Genomic DNA, 19,856 nt, shown 5'->3' with positions numbered 1-19,856 from the left:
TATCGTGTTATAACTCTTATCGTTGGCTTCTTTTTTGTCTTTATCAAATCGCTATGCCTGTGCTTTTGCTGTATTCTAATCTGTTTTGGCTGGATTTTTGTGCCGTTAGTTTTCCAATGGAGCTTTTCAGCATAATTTTTGCTAATTGCTAATCCGATCATGGGTCTAGTAAAAGCATTCGGTTTTTTTCGAGATTTTTTGCGAAAAATGAACTGCTTTAGACATGGTGAAAAAGTGAACATCAATATATCAGGTTCGTCATGTTTTTGCAAACGATTTTTAATCAAATTTAAATGCAGCATCTTGATTCTTTGGGTATTATGTTGTGTTCTCCGGTGATTTGTGTTGAGGTTGAGCTGTTGAATGCGAAAACTGAGTGTTTATTACAACGCAACGTTTCGCGCTGGCCGTCAATGGAAAGCCCGTTTTCTAGCGTCCAGAAGACATGATTGTGGTATTCATGAGATTGAAGTTTTTCGATGTTGCGGTCAAATTTTGGCGATTACATTACTTCTGTTGATGGCAGAGTTGATAAGCATTCAGTAGACATATAGTTCGATTTGCACAATATTAATATTGCGCCCACTAACTTTTTCAACTGGCGAAGTTTCGTCGGAAAGCGAGCCTTCTTCGTTCGGATTCCTGGATTCGATGTCCATCTCTGCTTTGCTTGAGGACAAAAATTCTCTAGACGTTTTTATCTAGTGACTATGTGTCAGCAGTACGCATGAATTTAATTGTAATGGTTGCTTTTGATGCGATGCGCCGAGATAATGACAGCTTTCAGTAAAGCCAATTTGTATTTTGTTAAAATTTAGCGCAGGATCCGTATTTTTATACGGCCTATATCGGTGCTTTTTCACGGGCGTGTTTATAAAATTTTATTTGCTCTCTGAACAACACGATGGGCACTGTAGCGATAATAATAGTTTGTATAACCTATTGGAAGAGAAATTTATTTTTGAGACATTTTTCCAGAGTTCTAACTTTGACTTTGCGTCTTACTCGTGAATGAAAATATATGCAATTATTGTTTTTTTTACCTTTTATTTGCAGAATTGTTGCTTGACCGTTTTTGCTCCTGAGTATTTTTCCGCTCGCAAGAGCCGTTTGTCTTTTCAAGTGAGTTTTTCTCTATTGATTTCTTGATTGATGCGTGATCCTAATGGCTTTCAAGAATTTAACCCGCTAATCTAATTCGCGGCCGTTTACTACTAATAGTTTAATCAAATTTCGCCAAACATAAATTTATTTTTCAAAATTTTATTAGTGTCTAAAGGAGCTGTAATGACATCTTACCAGGCTACTACCGCCCCTGCGCTGAATTAAATCGGGCGCTCGATAGCAATTGGTCCGTCTTTAGTTGCCTATTACCAGTTCGTTGTTTCTCAGGTTAAGGATTGTGTTAGGGACCTGAATAGTAAAACTCGTTTCTTTTTTTTTCTACACGAAGATGGCTCGTTATTTAACCGTCTTTCAATCCATATTTCGTGCGGTCAAATTTTAGATGTTTTAGTTGTGACAAATATCTATGCTACTGTTTTCAACACTGGTCCTACTGTTGACTTATAAATGATCATCTTTTGTTCATCCGAAAAATGTTGCTCTTATCGTTAACTATAACTAGAATGTAGCTATAATTTTCTTGTTGCGCTATAGCTAATAGCTGGAATAGAATAACCTTTTAAAGAAACCTTATATCTGAAAGGTATATAAATAGTATATTAATATTTTTATTTTCAGCTGGCGTGGAAACCCTTTTTGAGGAAGACGAAGAATTTAAGACGGCCAAATTTGAGAAGTTTCCTACCCTGAAGCCAGCTTTCGATCGTTCTGGAAGTGGAACAGTTACAGCTGCTAATGCCAGTACTCTGAATGATGGAGCATCCGCATTAGTTCTTATGTCGAAGGAGTCTGTGGAACAACATCAAGTCACACCTTTGGCTAAGATAATCAGTTAGAATCTTCTATATATTAATTCAGTGTCGACATAAAAGGCACCATGTTTAAGCTCCTAATCTACATGTTTTAACAGCCCCTAAACATGCTTTTCGGCAAAAAGCGACTGGCAACAGTCGGATTTGAACCGGGGTATGTGATTTAAGAGTCAAAAGCGCAATGAGTTGAGCTAAGAAGCAGATGAGCCGCGTATTTATCGGGATTTTTGTCCATTAACGTCGCATCCGTTTCTACTTTCTCAATTCCCTCCTTTTTTCACAATTTTTTGTGCTCCATGCCTTTCTCCTGTCACTATCTATCTTCTATCAATCTACATAATAAAAATATTTCGAATACCTATACCTTTATGTTTAAGCTCCTAATCTTCACATATTTTAAGGCCTCTTAAATACACATCAAATCGTTTTGATTCGCATGTATTTTGAAAAAGGTCAACGACCGAAAACTTGATCTTGCCAAAAAGTAAATGACCGAAAAGTTACCTATGCCGTAAAGGTCAATGACTGAATACTGAATGTAAAAATGAATCATTTTTCGAAAAGGTGCCGATGACCGAAAAGCTGTCATCTATATCTATATATTAATTCAGTGTCGACATAAAAGGCACCATGTTTAAGCTCCTAATCTTTACATGTTTTAACAGCCCCTAAACATGCTTTTCGGCAAAAAGCGACTGGCAACAGTCGGATTTGAACCGGGGTATGTGATTTAAGAGTCAAAAGCGCAATGAGTTGAGCTAAGAAGCAGATGAGCCGCGTGTTTATCGGGATTTTTGTCCATTAACGTCGCATCCGTTTCTACTTTCTCCAATTCCCTCCTTTTTTCACAATTTTTTGTGCTCCATGCCTTTCTCCTGTCAATATCTATCTTCTATCAATCTACATAATAAAAATATTTCGAATACCTATACCTTTATGTTTAAGCTCCTAATCTTCACATATTTTAAGGCCTCTTAAATACACATCAAATCGTTTTAATTCGCATGTATTTTGAAAAAGGTCAACGACCGAAAACTTGATCTTGCCAAAAAGTAAATGACCGAAAAGTTACCTATGCCGTAAAGGTCAATGACTGAATACTGAATGTAAAAATGAATCATTGTTCGAAAAGGTGCCGATGACCTGAAAGCTGTCATCTATATCTATATATTAATTCAGTGTCGACATAAAAGGCACCATGTTTAAGCTCCTAATCTTTACATGTTTTAACAGCCCCTAAACATGCTTTTCGGCAAAAAGCGACTGGCAACAGTCGGATTTGAACCGGGGTATGTGATTTAAGAGTCAAAAGCGCAATGAGTTGAGCTAAGAAGCAGATGAGCCGCGTATTTATCGGGATTTTTGTCCATTAACGTCGCATCCGTTTCTACTATCTCCAATTCCCTCCTTTTTTCACAATTTTTTGTGCTCCATGCCTTTCTCCTGTCACTATCTATCTTCCATCAATCTACATAATAAAAATATTTCGAATACCTATACCTTTATGTTTAAGCTCCTAATCTTCACATATTTTAAGGCCTCTTAAATACACATCAAATCGTTTTGATTCGCATGTATTTTGAAAAAGGTGAACGACCGAAAACTTGATCTTGCCGAAAAGTAAATGACCGAAAAGTTACCTATGCCGTAAAGGTCAATGACTGAATACTGAATGTAAAAATGAATCATTGTTCGAAAAGGTGCCGATGACCGAAAAGCTGTCATCTATATCTATATATTAATTCAGTGTCGACATAAAAGGCACCATGTTTAAGCTCCTAATCTTTACATGTTTTAACAGCCCCTAAACATGCTTTTAGGCAAAAAGTGACTGGCAAAAGTCGAATTCGAACCGGGGTATGTGAGTTAAGAGTCAAAGGCGCAATGAGTTGAGCTAAGAAGCAGATGAGCCGCGTATTTATCGGGATTTTTGTCCATTAACGTCGCATCCGTTTCTACTTTCTCCAATTCCCTCCTTTTTTTCACAATTTTTTGTGCTCCATGCCTTTTTCCTGTCACTATCTATCTTCTATCAATCTTCATAATAAAATAAATTCGAATACCTATACCTTTGTGTTTAAGCTCCTAATCTTCACATATTTTAAGGCCTCTTAAATACACATCAAATCGTTTCGATTCGCATGTATTTTGAAAAAGGTCAATGACCGAAAACTTGATCTTGCCAAAAAGTAAATAACCGAAAAGTTACCTATGCCGCAAAGGTCAATGACTGAATACTGAATGTAAAAATGGTTCATTGTTCGAAAAGATGCCTATGACCGAAAAGCTGTTATCTATATCTATATATTAATTCAGTGTCAGCATAAAAGGCACCATGTTTAAGCTCCTAATCTTAACATGTTTTAACAGCCCCTAAACATGCTTTTAGGCAAAAAGTGACTGGCAACGGTCGGATTCGAACCGGGGTATGTGAGTTCAGAGTCAAAAGCGCAATGAGTTGAGCTAAGAAACAGATGAGCCGCGTATTTATCGTGATTTTTGTCCATTAACGTCGCATCCGTTTCTACTTTCTCCTATTCCCTCCTTTTTTCACAATTTTTTGTGCTCCATGCCTTTCTCTCACTATCTGTCTTGTATCAATCTACATATTAAGTATAATTCGAATTCCTATACCACCATATTTAAGCTCCTAATTGTCACATGTTTTAAGGCTTCTTAAATATGCATCAAAGCGTTTTGATTCGCATGTATTTTGAAAAAGGTCAGTGACCGAAAACTTGACCTTGCCAAAAAGTAAATGACCGAAAAGTTACCTATGCCGTAAAGGTCAATGACTGAATACTGAATGTAAAAATGGTTCATTGTTCGAAAAGCTGCCTATGACCGAAAAGCTGTTATCTATATCTATATATTAATTCAGTGTCGACATAAAAGGCACCATGTTTAAGCTCCTAATCTTAACATGTTTTAACAGCCCCTAAACATGCTTTTAGGCAAAAAGTGACTGGCAACGGTCGGATTCGAACCGGGGTATGTGAGTTAAGAGTCAAAAGCGCAATGAGTTGAGCTAAGAAACAGATGAGCCGCGTATTTATCGTGATTTTTGTCCATTAACGTCGCATCCGTTTCTACTTTCTCCTATTCCCTCCTTTTTTCACAATTTTTTGTGCTCCATGCCTTTCTCTCACTATCTGTCTTGTATCAATCTACATATTAAGTATAATTCGAATTCCTATACCACCATATTTAAGCTCCTAATTGTCACATGTTTTAAGGCTTCTTAAATATGCATCAAAGCGTTTTGATTCGCATGTATTTTGAAAAAGGTCAGTGACCGAAAACTTGACCTTGCCAAAAAGTAAATGACCGAAAAGTTACCTATGCCGTAAAGGTCAATGACTGAATACTGAATGTAAAAATGAATCATTGTACGAAAAGGTAACGATGACCGAAAAGCTGTCATCTATATCTATATTTTAATTCAGTGTCGACATAAAAGGCACCATGTTTAAGCTCTTAATCTTTACATGTTTTAACAGCCCCTAAACATGCTTTTCGGCAAAAAGCGACTGGCAACAGTCGGATTTGAACCGGGGTATGTGATTTAAGAGTCAAAAGCGCAATGAGTTGAGCTAAGAAGCAGATGAGCCGCGTATTTATCGGGATTTTTGTCCATTAACGTCGCATCCGTTTCTACTTTCTCCAATTCCCTCCTTTTTTCACATTTTTTTGTGCTCCATGCCTTTCTCCTGTCACTATCTATCTTCTATCAATCTACATAATAAAAAAATTTTGAATACCTATACCTTTATGTTTAAGCTCCTAATCTTCACATATTTTAAGGCCTCTTAAATACACATCAAATAGTTTTGATTCGCATGTATTTTGAAAAAGGTCAATGACCGAAAACTTGATCTTGCCAAAAAGTAAATGACCGAAAAGTTACCTATCCCGTAAAGGTCAATGACTGAATACTGAATGTAAAAATGGTTCATTGTTCGAAAAGCTGCCTATGACCGAAAAGCTGTCATCTATATCTATATATTAATTCAGTGTCGACAAAAAGGCACCATGTTTAAGCTCCTAATCTTAACATGTTTTAACAGCCCCTAAACATGCTTTTAGGCAAAAAGTGACTGGCAGCAGTCGGATTCGAACCGGGGTATGTGAGTTAAGAGTCAAAAACGCAATGAGTTGAGCTAAGAAACAGATGAGCCGCGTATTTATCGAGATTTTTGTCCATTAACGTCGCATCCGTTTCTACTTTCTCCAATTCCCTCCTTTTTTCACAAATTTTTGTGCTCCATGCCTTTCTGTCACTATCTATCTTGTATCAATCTACATATTAAAAATAATTCGAATACCTATACCACCATATTTAAGCTCCTAATCTTCACATGTTTTAAGGCCTCTTAAATATACATCAAAGCGTTTTGATTCGCATGTACTTTGAAAAAGGTCAATGACCGAAAACTTGACCTTGCCAACAAGTAAATGACCGAAAAATTACCTATGCCGTAAATGTCAATGACTGAATACTGAATGTAAAAATGGTTCATTTTTGGAAAAGCTGCCTATGACCGAAAAGCTGTCATTGTCAAAAAGGTCAATGACCGAAAACTTGACCTTGCCAACAAGTAAATGACCGAAAAGTTACCTATGCCGTAAAGGTCAATGACTGAATACTGAATGTAAAAATGGTTCAGTGTTCGAAAAGCTGCCTATGACCGAAAAGCTGTCATCTATATCTATATATTAATTCAGTGTCGACAAAAAGGCACCATGTTTAAGCTCCTAATCTTAACATGTTTTAACAGCCCCTAAACATGCTTTTAGGCAAAAAGTGACTGGCAGCAGTCGGATTCGAACCGGGGTATGTGAGTTAAGAGTCAAAAGCGCAATGAGTTGAGCTAAGAAAGAGATGAGCCGCGTATTTATCGGGATTTTTGTCCATTAACGTCGCATCCGTTTCTACTTTCTCCAATTCCCTCCTTTTTTCACAAATTTTTGTGCTCCATGCCTTTTTTGTCACTATCTATCTTGTATCAATCTACATATTAAAAATAATTCGAATACCTATGCCACCATATTTAAGCTCCTAATCTTCACATGTTTAAAGGCCTCTTAAATAAACATCAAATTGTTTTGATTCGCATGTATTTTGAAAAAGGTCAATGACCGAAAACTTGATCTTGCCAAAAAGTAAATGACCGAAAAATTACCTATGCCGTAAAGGTCAATGACTGAATACTGAATGTAAAAATGGTTCATTGTTCGAAAAGCTGCCTATGACCGAAAAGTTGTCATCTATATCTATATATTAATTCAGTGTCGACAAAAAGGCACCATGTTTAAGTCCTAATCTTAACATGTTTTAACAGCCCCTAAACATGCTTTTAGGCAAAAAGTGACTGGCAGCAGTCGGATTCGAACCGGGGTATGTGAGTTAAGAGTCAAAAGCGCAATGAGTTGAGCTAAGAAACAGATGAGCCGCGTATTTATCGGGATTTTTGTCCATTAACGTCGCATCCGTTTCTACTTTCTCCAATTCCCTCCTTTTTTCACAAATTTTTGTGCTCCATGCCTTTCTGTCACTATCTATCTTGTATCAATCTACATATTAAAAGTAATTCGAATACCTATACCAACATATTTAAGCTCCTAATCTTCACATGTTTTAAGGCCTCTTAAATACACATCAAATCGTTTTGATTCGCATGTATTTTGAAAAAGGTCAATGACCGAAAACTTGATCTTGCCAAAAAGTAAATGACCGAAAAGTTACCTATGCCGTAAAGGTCAATGACTGAATACTGAATGTAATAATGGTTCATTGTTCGAAAAGCTGCCTATGACCGAAAAGCTGTCATCTATATCTATATATTAATTCAGTGTCGACAAAAAGGCACCATGTTTAAGTCCTAATCTTAACATGTTTTAACAGCCCCTAAACATGCTTTTAGGCAAAAAGTGACTTGCAGCAGTCGGATTCGAACCGGGGTATGTGAGTTAAGAGTCAAAAGCGCAATGAGTTGAGCTAAGAAACAGATGAGCCGCGTATTTATCGGGATTTTTGTCCATTAACGTCGCATCCGTTTCTACTTTCTCCAATTCCCTCCTTTTTTCACAAATTTTTGTGCTCCATGCCTTTCTGTCACTATCTATCTTGTATCAATCTACATTTTAAAAATAATTCGAATACCTATACCACCATATTTAAGCTCCTAATCTTCACATGTTTTAAGGCCTCTTAAATATACATCAAAGCCTTTTGATTCGCATGTACTTTGAAAATGGTCAATGACTGAAAACTTGACCTTGCCAACAAGTAAATGACCGAAAAGTTACCTATGCCGTAAAGGTCAATGACTGAATACTGAATGTAATAATGGTTCATTGTTCGAAAAGCTGCCTATGACCGAAAAGCTGTCATCTATATCTATATATTAATTCAGTGTCGACAAAAAGGCACCATGTTTAAGTCCTAATCTTAACATGTTTTAACAGCCCCTAAACATGCTTTTAGGCAAAAAGTGACTGGCAGCAGTCGGATTCGAACCGGGGTATGTGAGTTAAGAGTCAAAAGCGCAATAAGTTGAGCTAAGAAACAGATGAGCCGCGTATTTATCGGGATTTTTGTCCATTAACGTCGCATCCGTTTCTACTTTCTCCAATTCCCTCCTTTTTTCACAAGTTTTTGTGCTCCATGCCTTTCTGTCACTATCTATCTTGTATCAATCTACATATTAAAAATAATTCGAATACCTATACCACCATATTTAAGCTCCTAATCTTCACATGTTTTAAGGCCTCTTTTGACATCAAAGCCTTTTGATTCGCATGTACTTTGAAAAAGGTCAATGACCGAAAACTTGACCTTGCCAACAAGTAAATGACCGAAAAGTTACCTATGCCGTAACTGTCAATGACTGAATACTGAATGTAAAAATGGTTCATTTTTGGAAAAGCTGCCTATGGCCGAAAAGCTGTCATTGTCAAAAAGGTCAATGACCGAAAACTTGACCTTGCCAACAAGTAAATGACCGAAAAGTTACCTATGCCGTAAAGGTCAATGACTTAATACTGAATGTAAAAATGGTTCATTGTTCGAAAAGCTGCCTTTGACCGAAAAGCTGTCATCTATATCTATATATTAATTCAGTGTCGACAAAAAGGCACCATGTTTAAGCTCCTAATCTTAACATGTTTTAACAGCCCCTAAACATGCTTTTAGGCAAAAAGTGACTGGCAGCAGTCGGATTCGAACCGGGGTATGTGAGTTAAGAGTCAAAAGCGCAATGAGTTGAGCTAAGAAACAGATGAGCCGCGTATTTATCGGGATTTTTGTCCATTAACGTCGCTTCCGTTTCTATTTTCTCCAATTCCCTCCTTTTTTTCACAATTTTTTGTGCTCCATGCCTTTCTCCTGTCACTATCTATCTTCTATCAATCTTCATAATAAAAAAATTCGAATACCTATACATTTGTGTTTAAGCTCCTAATCTTCACATGTTTTAAGGCCTCTTAAATACACATCAAATAGTTTTGATTCGCATGTATTTTGAAAAAGGTCAATGACCGAAAACTTGACCTTGCCAACAAGTAAATGACCGAAAAGTTACCTATGCCGTAAAGGTCAATGACTGAATACTGAATGTAAAAATGGTTCATTGTTCGAAAAGCTGCCTATGACCGAAAAGCTGTCATCTATATCTATATATTAATTCAGTGTCGACAAAAAGGCACCATGTTTAAGCTCCTAATCTTAACATGTTTTAACAGCCCCTAAACATGCTTTTAGGCAAAAAGTGACTGGCAGCAGTCGGATTCGAACCGGGGTATGTGAGTTAAGAGTCAAAAGAGCAATGAGTTGAGGTAAGAAACAGATGAGCCGCGTATTTATCGGGATTTTTGTCCATTAACGTCGCATCCGTTTCTACTTTCTCCAATTCCCTCCTTTTTTCACAAATTTTTGTGCTCCATGCCTTTCTGTCACTATCTATCTTGTATCAATCTACATATTAAAAGTAATTCGAATACCTATACCACCATATTTAAGCTCCTAATCTTCACATGTTTTTATGCCTCTTAAATACACATCAAATCGTTTTGATTCGCATGTATTTTGAAAAAGGTCAATGACCGAAAACTTGATCTTGCCAAAAAGTAAATGACCGAAAAGTTACCTATGCCGTAAAGGTCAATGACTGAATACTGAATGTAAAAATGGTTCATTGTTCGAAAAGCTGCCTATGACCGAAAAGCTGTCATCTATATCTATATATTAATTCAGTGTCGACAAAAAGGCACCATGTTTAACCTCCTAATCTTAACATGTTTTAACAGCCCCTAAACATGCTTTTAGGCAAAAAGTGACTGGCAGCAGTCGGATTCGAACCGGGGTATGTGAGTTAAGAGTCAGAAGCGCAATGAGTTGAGCTAAGAAACAGATGAGCCGCGTATTTATCGTGATTTTTGTCCATTAACGTCGCATCCGTTTCTACTTTCTCCAATTCCCTCCTTTTTTCACAAATTTTTGTGCTCCATGCCTTTCTGTCACTATCTATCTTGTATCAATCTACATATTAAAAATAATTCGAATACCTATACCACCATATTTAAGCTCCTAATCTTCACATGTTTTAAGGCCTCTTAATTATACATCAAAGCCTTTTGATTCGCATGTACTTTGAAAAAGGTCAATGACCGAAAACTTGACCTTGCCAACAAGTAAATGACCGAAAAGTTACCTATGCCGTAACTGTCAATGACTGAATACTGAATTGAATGTAAAAATGGTTCATTTTTGGAAAAGCTGCCTATGGCCGAAAAGCTGTCATTGTCAAAAAGGTCAATGACCGAAAACTTGACCTTGCCAACAAGTAAATGACCGAAAAGTTACCTATGCCGTAAAGGTCAATGACTGAATACTGAATGTAAAAATGGTTCATTGTTCGAAAAGCTGCCTATGGCCGAAAAGCTGTCATCTATATCTATATATTAATTCAGTGTCGACAAAAAGGCACCATGTTTAAGCTCCTAATCTTAACATGTTTTAACAGCCCCTAAACATGCTTTTAGGCAAAAAGTGACTGGCAGCAGTCGGATTCGAACCGGGGTATGTGAGTTAAGAGTCAAAAGCGCAATGAGTTGAGCTAAGAAACAGATGAGCCGCGTATTTATCGGGATTTTTGTCCATTAACGTCGCATCCGTTTCTATTTTCTCCAATTCCCTCCTTTTTTTCACAATTTTTTGTGCTCCTTGCCTTTCTCCTGTCACTATCTATCTTCTATCAATCTTCATAATAAAAAAAATTCGAATACCTATACCTTTGTGTTTAAGCTCCTAATCTTCACATGTTTTAAGGCCTCTTAAATACACAAATCGTTTTGATTCGCATGTATTTTGAAAAAGGTCAATGACCGAAAACTTGATCTTGCCAAAAAGTAAATGACCGAAAAGTTACCTATGCCGTAAAGGTCAATGACTGAATACTGAATGTAAATATGGTTCGTTGTTCGAAAAGCTGCCTATGACCGAAAAGCTGTCATCTATATCTATATATTAATTCAGTGTCGACAAAAAGGCACCATGTTTAAGCTCCTAGTCTTAACATGTTTTAACAGCCCCTAAACATGCTTTTAGGCAAAAAGTGACTGGCAGCAGTCGGATTCGAACCGGGGTATGTGAGTTAAGAGTCAAAAGCGCAATGAGTTGAGCTAAGAAACAGATGAGCCGCGTATTTATCGGGATTTTTGTCCATTAACGTCGCATCCGTTTCTACTTTCTCCAATTCCCTCCTTTTTTCACAAATTTTTGTGCTTCATGCCTTTCTGTCACTATCTATCTTGTATCAATCTACATATTAAAAATAATTCGAATACCTATACCACCATATTTAAGCTCCTAATCTTCACATGTTTTAAGGCCTCCTAAATATACATCAAAGCCTTTTGATTCGCATGTACTTTGAAAAAGGTCAATGACCGAAAACTTGACCTTGCCAACAAGTAAATGACCGAAAAGTTACCTATGCCGTAACTGTCAATGACTGAATACTGAATGTAAAAATGGTTCATTTTTGGAAAAGCTGCCTATGGCCGAAAAGCTGTCATTGTCAAAAAGGTCAATGACCGAAAACTTGACCTTGCCAACAAGTAAATGACCGAAAAGTTACCTATGCCGTAAAGGTCAATGACTGAATACTGAATGTAAAAATGGTTCATTGTTCGAAAAGCTGCCTATGGCCGAAAAGCTGTCATCTATATCTATATATTAATTCAGTGTCGACAAAAAGGCACCATGTTTAAGCTCCTAATCTTAACATGTTTTAACAGCCCCTAAACATGCTTTTAGGCAAAAAGTGACTGGCAGCAGTCGGATTCGAACCGGGGTATGTGAGTTAAGAGTCAAAAGCGCAATGAGTTGAGCTAAGAAACAGATGAGCCGCGTATTTATCGGGATTTTTGTCCATTAACGTCGCATCCGTTTCTATTTTCTCCAATTCCCTCCTTTTTTTCACAATTTTTTGTGCTCCATGCCTTTCTCCTGTCACTATCTATCTTCTATCAATCTTCATAATAAAAAAAATTCGAATACCTATACCTTTGTGTTTAAGCTCCTAATCTTCACATGTTTTAAGGCCTCTTAAATACACAAATCGTTTTGATTCGCATGTATTTTGAAAAAGGTCAATGACCGAAAACTTGATCTTGCCAAAAAGTAAATGACCGAAAAGTTACCTATGCCGTAAAGTTCAATGACTGAATACTGAATGTAAATATGGTTCATTGTTCGAAAAGCTGCCTATGACCGAAAAGCTGTCATCTATATCTATATATTAATTCAGTGTCGACAAAAAGGCACCATGTTTAAGCTCCTAGTCTTAACATGTTTTAACAGCCCCCAAACATGCTTTTAGGCAAAAAGTGACTGGCAGCAGTCGGATTCGAACCGGGGTATGTGAGTTAAGAGTCAAAAGCGCAATGAGTTGAGCTAAGAAACAGATGAGCCGCGTATTTATCGGGATTTTTGTCCATTAACGTCGCATCCGTTTCTACTTTCTCCAATTCCCTCCTTTTTTCACAAATTTTTGTGCTCTATGCCTTTCTGTCACTATCTATCTTGTATCAATCTACATATTAAAAATAATTCGAATACCTATACCACCATATTTAAGCTCCTAATCTTCACATGTTTTAAGGCCTCCTAAATATACATCAAAGCCTTTTGATTCGCATGTACTTTGAAAAAGGTCAATGACCGAAAACTTGACCTTGCCAACAAGTAAATGACCGAAAAGTTACCTATGCCGTAACTGTCAATGACTGAATACTGAATGTAAAAATGGTTCATTTTTGGAAAAGCTGCCTATGGCCGAAAAGCTGTCTTTGTCAAAAAGGTCAATGACCGAAAACTTGACCTTGCCAACAAGTAAATGACCGAAAAGTTACCTATGCCGTAAAGGTCAATGACTGAATACTGAATGTAAAAATGGTTCATTGTTCGAAAAGCTGCCTATGACCGAAAAGCTGTCATCTATATCTATATATTAATTCAGTGTCGACAAAAAGGCACCATGTTTAAGCTCCTAATCTTAACATGTTTTAACAGCCCCTAAACATGCTTTTAGGCAAAAAGTGACTGGCAGCAGTCGGATTCGAACCGGGGTATGTGAGTTAAGAGTCAAAAGCGCAATGAGTTGAGCTAAGAAACAGATGAGCCGCGTATTTATCGGGGTTTTTGTCCATTAACGTCGCATCCGTTTCTATTTTCTCCAATTCCCTCCTTTTTTTCACAATTTTTTGTGCTCCATGCCTTTCTCCTGTCACTATCTATCTTCTATCAATCTTCATAATAAAAAAAATTCGAATACCTATACCTTTGTGTTTAAGCTCCTAATCTTCACATGTTTTAAGGCCTCTTAAATACACAATTAGTTTTGATTCGCATGTATTTTGAAAAAGGTCAATGACCGAAAACTTGATCTTGCCAAAAAGTAAATGACCGAAAAGTTACCTATGCCGTAAAGGTCAATGACTGAATACTGAATGTAAAAATGGTTCATTGTTCGAAAAGCTGCCTATGACCGAAAAGCTGTCATCTATATCTATATATTAATTCAGTGTCGACAAAAAGGCACCATGTTTAAACTCCTAATCTTAACATGTTTTAACAGCCCCTAAACATGCTTTTAGGCAAAAAGTGACTGGCAGCAGTCGGATTCGAACCTGGGTCCTTGAGTTAAGAGGCAGAAGCGCAATGAGTTGAGCTAAGAAACAGTTGAGCCTCGTATTTATCGGGATTTTTGTCCATTAACGTCGCATCCGTTTCCACTTTCTCCAATTCCCTCCTTTTTTCAGTTTTTTGTGCTCCATGCCTTTCTACTGTCACTATCTATCTTCTATCAATTTACATATTAACAATAATTCGAATACCTATACCACCATGTTTAAGCTCCTAATCTTCACATGTTTTAAGGCCTCTTAAATATACATCAAAGCGTTTTGATTCGCATGTATTTTGAAAAAAAGTCAATAACTGAAAACTTGACCTTGCCAAAAAGTAAATGACCGAAAAGTTTTCTATGCCGTAAAGCTGAATGACTGAATACTGAATGTAAAAATGGTTCATTTTTGGAAAAGCTGCCTATGACCGAAAAGCTGTCATTGTCAAAAAGTCAGTGACCGAAACGTAATTTATGCAATAAAGGTCAATGACTGGATAGCCGCGGATGTTTTTAATGGGAACTTTTTACTTTGAATGTTTGCGTGACCAATTTTCAAACAATATTTTGCTTCTTTTGTTTTCAGTTTTGCTTGATCTCAGTCTCATAAATTTTTTGAACACCTGAAGTTTAATTAACTGAATCTTTTTGTTGCCAGTTTTTTTCAAATGTTAGGCTGCGAAGAATTTGGTCTATTTTTCTTTTTTACTTCCGAAGGAAGATCTTTTCTCTGCCGTTTCTTTCTTTCTTTGCTTCTTTTTTATTTTCTCCATTTTTTTTATTTCTTTTTCTGTCTCTTCCGCTTTTTATCTTTCCTTTCACTTTCTTTTCTCTTTCTTTTTTCCTTTCCTTATCTCTCCTTTTCTTTTGCTTTTCTCTCTTTTCTGTCGTTCTGCTTTTTTTCTGTCTTTTTCTGTACTTGTCTGCGTTTCTTTTCCCTTTTCTATTCTTTCTTTTCTCCTTTTAGTTTCTTAATGGTTTTTCTCTTTTTCGTTCTTCTCTTTAGCTTGTCGTTCTTTCCTCTTTCATTTCTATTTCTTTTCTGTCTTACTGTACTCTTTCTTCTCTGCTTTTCTTTTCTGTTTGTTTTCTCTTTTCTGTTGTTTTCTGCATTTTTTCTCATCCTTTCTCTTTTGTTCCTGTTTAGCTTCTCTCTTTATTGTCTCGCTCACTTTTCTGTCTTTCTTTTCTCTTGCTTTTCTCTGTCTTTTCTGTCTTTGGTTTTTTCTCTCATTTCTTTCTAATAGTATTTTCTGCCTCTTTTCGTTTGTTGTTTTTCTTTTCTGTCTCGCGTTCTCTTTTTTTCTCTGTTCTTTCTGCTTTCTTCTTTTTTGCTTTCTGGCGTTTTCCTTTTTCTTTTCTGTATTTCTTTTATTTCTCTTTTTTTTCTATTGCTTTTATCTGTTTTTTTTTCTTATTTTTTCCTGCCTTTATTTGTTTTCATTCGTTTTCTCTTTCGTTCCTCTGTCGTTTCTCTTTCTTTTCTCGTTCTTTTCTCTTTCCTTTCTCTTTTTCTTTTTTCTACCGCTCTTTTGTGTTTTTTCTGTCTTTCTCTTTTCTCTTGATTTCTTTTTCTTTTATGTTGCGTTTCTCTTTCAATTCCTGTCTTTCCTGTCTTTCAATTCTGTCTCTTTTCTCTCTTTCTTTTAACTCTTTCCTTTCTGTTCTTTTTTCCTTTCTTTTCTCATTTGTTTCTTTCTGCTCCCTCTTTCTCTTCTTCATCTCCTTTCGCATTTTCTCCCTCTCCTGTTTTTCTTTCTTACTTCTCTCTTGCTTTTCTCTTTTCTTGCTTTTCTGTCTTTTGTCTCTTTCTTTTCTGTCTTTCGTTTCTCGATTTATTTTCTCTTTTTTTTTCTTTCTTTGCTCTTTCTTTTCTGTCCTTTTTTCTTTTCCCTCCTTTCTCTCTTGCTCTTTTTTTTCGTTTGTTTTTCTTTCTGTTTCCTTTGTTTTTTTTTACTTTTTCCTCTTTCGTCCACCCGTCTTTTCTCTATTTTGTCTTTTTTTCGGTCATTTTTTCTCTCGTTTTATCTTGCTTTTCTCTTTCTCTTCCTTTCTTTCGTCTTTTTTCTCTTTCTTTTGTCTTTTCTGTCTTTCTTTTCTCTCTTTTTCTGTTCTGTTTTGCTGCCCTTTTTCTTTTTTCTGTCTTTCCTTTGTCTTCTGTCTCGTTTCGCCCTTTCGTTTCTTTCTTTTCTCAGTCCTTTCTGTCTTTCTTTTCTTTTTCTGTTTTCTCTCCCTCCATATCTTGTTTCTTCTCTTTTTTACGCTCCTTAAAAATGCAGCCTAACGTATTACATGCGTTACGCTACGACACCATGTAGAATTTCGTTATCTGTACAAGTCTTAGCGCTCCCTAATTGTAAGGGTCAGCAAAGCCGAAAAAAGTTGAACACAAAATTGCTGGGACTTGGAGGTATTATACTAAACCAAACACATCGGTAACGTAATGTAATACCTACGGCTGTTGAACGAGGGGCATGTGTTCCAGCCCGAGGTGGTGGAAAAAAAATGAATTTTAATACTTCTATTTTTCAAATGATCTTGTTATCCTTTTGCGGGCCTGCTAGTTATTTTTAATGGATCTTTGCCTTGCTATTATAGAACCTCACATACCTATGTGCAGGTCTATATTTCACGTAGGGAAGCGTCTCCAGATTTTTAATCGATGAATGTTTTCATTACATAATGCACCTGCTGTCACAATAGGTGACATTACGTAAACATTTTGTATAAGACAACGATTCTAATTTCATGAATGACTTGATAATGAACTTCAAAGGTACTCCAACGGGGTTAATGTTTTGGATAAATTTTATTGTAAGATTCTAACAGTTGCCGGAAAAAAATGCTCAAAGTTTTACAATTGTATATCATGATTACCGTGGCTGTCAATATACCCTCAATCAAATTAAAGACAGATTGAAATGAGCATCTAAAAATTGATATGCTTGACTGGTTTTTTCTTTGCACACTTCTTTGTTATACTATCGGCATGAACTAATATCTCCGGTCTGGTCATACTTTCACGACTAATGTATAAGAATCAATGACTTGTATAAGTGATCGAAAACCCTAGCGACGTTCAATCATTGTTTCAGGTTTTGCAGATGCAGCCACTGATCCAGTGGACTTTACGATAGCTCCAGCTTTAGCCATGCCGAAGGTATATATGGCAGTGCAATCAAAAATTCTGAGAAGCTTGTCTCATTAACATTTTAAAAATTAGTAAAGCGTGCCTGAAAAATACAAAGATTATGTTTGGCAAACTTCAAAAAAGAACTGCTGGAATATCATCATTTATGATTCTTATTTTACACCATTATAATAGAACATGTAAATTATAATGGCTAGTCTTGCCTCTAAATTGACTATATAAACCACCATTATCAGTGCAAAAATACATTTTTAGTGCTCACAGACTAATGAAAACATTTTTTTCACGCTGGAAAAGGAGATAGTTCCCGGAAACATTCAAATGTTTAAGAAAAATTAAAAAAAAAAGTAGTTGGATCAAAGTTAGTATGTCTCCCGCTAGAAGCAAAATTTACATTGGAGCGAAGGATCGAAACAGCAAGCGTGATGTCCCCTGAAAAGGATCGAACCTTATTTGCTGAAATACTGAAGAGAAATTTTTCCTGAATATCATATTTTCAGGCGCTGGAGAACACAGGTGTTAGGATGGAGGATATTTCGCTATTTGAGATCAATGAAGCATTTTCAGTTGTGGCCCTCGCTAACATTAAACTCCTCAATCTTGACCCAGAAAAGGTTCGCATACCTCAAATTGTGTTGTTTCTACTGTTTGTTGATTTTTAAATAAGTCGACAGTGATATAGCATCACTGATTATCTCAAAAGGTTGTTAAATTTGATTGAAAATCACCACAAACAGTGCCTTTTTGATGTAACCGTTTTGAAACATTTATCAATGTTTGCTAGGTTTTTATGTTCGACTCGAATTAGGTAGGTTTCACGTGATTGAAGTGGGGATCACTACCAAACCACCAACTAAATGACCTGGCCTGGCTGGTCTAAATGGTATGAGGAAACAAGGAATGCAGCCGACTTGCTGGTTTTTTTAGGTTAATGTTGACGGTGGAGCAGTTAGTCTGGGTCACCCAATTGGAATGTCTGGAGCGAGAATTGTGGCCCATTTAGCCCACAGGCTCTTACCCGGACAGTATGGTCTGGCCGGTATTTGCAATGGGGGTGGGGGAGCTTCAGCTATGTTGATACAGAAACTGAATTAAAGTGATATTTGGGTGCTTAATGCTATTTTTGTGTCTCAGGAAGGAAAAAAAGAACCTACAAAAGTGCTATAATGAAGTTCTCGTCACAAGAATTGAGTTTTTATGGGAGCAGTATATAAGATGAAGCAAGTGTAAATTTAATCCATGGATAGGATTGCGTACGCGCTCCGATGTGCTTCTGACATATTTCTGGTTAATATTGTATGCCAAATTTCAGTTCCATCTTTTCCATTTAGCATGGCAAAAGTATAGAGTATATTAAAGCTTAGACTGAAATGAGAGTTTAGGCCAATTTATCATTCCCCTTTGAGCTGTGACCTTGATTTTGATCTTGATCATATAACTTATAAATATAACAATTGTGTGTAATTCAACTTTTGATCAAATCTTTGTTTTTACCGATTGTATCTCCTGCGGGTGTTTCGCCTTCAGTTAATTTTGACTGTTTGTCACGGTGGTGCTACACTTGGACGTCGGAGCACCAAGCTAATCAGCTTGCTTCTCTGGCAACAGTGTTGATGGTGTTTAATAGCCGCCCTCATAATCTCAGTGGGCTATTATAGCGGCACTATTTTGTTTCCAATTCAATAATTTGAATTGTGTTTAGGCGCTTTTTTTAATAGCCGCCGTCAGCCTCTCAGCGGCTCTTATTTAGGCGCTCTCTTTTACTACAATCCACGAATTGGATTTTATTGGTGCTCTGTCTTGTAAGATGTTTTCACACCTTTTCTCATGACTTTGAGATTTCAAAACTGAATGAACAGGTAAAGCTCTGCGGGCATCAACATCAAGTTTCATTAGAGGCCCTCAGCCGCGTTTAGCAGTCTTTCACGAACTTGATTAATTTTCGATGAAAATTCAGTTTTTAGCAAGTTTCTGGAAATTTTTTGTCAGGTTTTGGGTTTTTCCAGACCCAGTGGACAATGAACCTCCACTAGCATTTGATAATATGTTGCTGCTTGCTTTCTAGTGGTAATGGAATGGTTTCCGGCACTTCAATGTCACGAATTTTAGCAGTTTTTTAATGTAACTTGCAGTTCTTTTGATTTTTTCAAAATTTCATTTTTTAGTTGTCATTTGATTTTATTTGGCTCCAGGGGCCAAGGAACATCCTCCAGGGTTTTATAGTAGAGTACTGTTTGATTGGTAGGGTCAATGGAATGGTATTCAGCACTTAATTATCCCTCATTTTTTGAAGTATTTTTGTTGCAAATTTTGGATTTTTTAATAGCCGCCCTCATCTTCTCAGCCGGCTATTATAGCGCTCCTATTTTTTTTTACTTCATCGAACTTTTTTTCGCATTAACATTTTGCTGCTTTTTCGACATTTTGCCTGAAATTTTTTTGACTTCTCTAGGCTAGTTTCTCTCTTCTCTCATTCTGCTAAAAGTGAATTTGAACATCAGTAGCTCAGCAAAGCAATTCAAAATGAACACAGTCAGTATAGAAAATTGAAGTCAGAAATAGAAACGGGATAAACCCATC

The 19,856-nt window shown here is 36.6% G+C and overlaps 1 protein-coding gene across 2 annotated transcripts in view; it reads left to right on the top strand.

Moving 5' to 3' along the window:
- LOC142350815 (acetyl-CoA acetyltransferase B, mitochondrial-like) overlaps positions 1 to 18,757 on the top strand; it is a 406,383-nt gene extending 387,626 nt beyond the window's left edge. For both annotated transcript variants that reach the window (XM_075402773.1, XM_075402774.1), the window contains 4 exons: positions 1,744 to 1,956; positions 17,221 to 17,285; positions 17,777 to 17,890; positions 18,204 to 18,757. In XM_075402773.1, the coding sequence (XP_075258888.1) occupies positions 1,744 to 1,956; positions 17,221 to 17,285; positions 17,777 to 17,890; positions 18,204 to 18,371 (560 nt within the window). In that variant the 3' untranslated portion in view covers positions 18,372 to 18,757. The remainder of the gene's footprint in view (positions 1 to 1,743; positions 1,957 to 17,220; positions 17,286 to 17,776; positions 17,891 to 18,203) is intronic.
- The last annotated feature ends 1,099 nt before the right edge of the window (positions 18,758 to 19,856 follow it).

This window comes from Convolutriloba macropyga, chromosome 12 (genome assembly GCF_964194025.1).
Source record: "Convolutriloba macropyga chromosome 12, txConMacr16.3, whole genome shotgun sequence".
NCBI lineage: Eukaryota > Metazoa > Xenacoelomorpha > Acoela > Convolutidae > Convolutriloba > Convolutriloba macropyga.
Note: the sequence above shows the minus strand (reverse complement) of the source record. Positions and strands in the feature narration are given on the sequence as shown.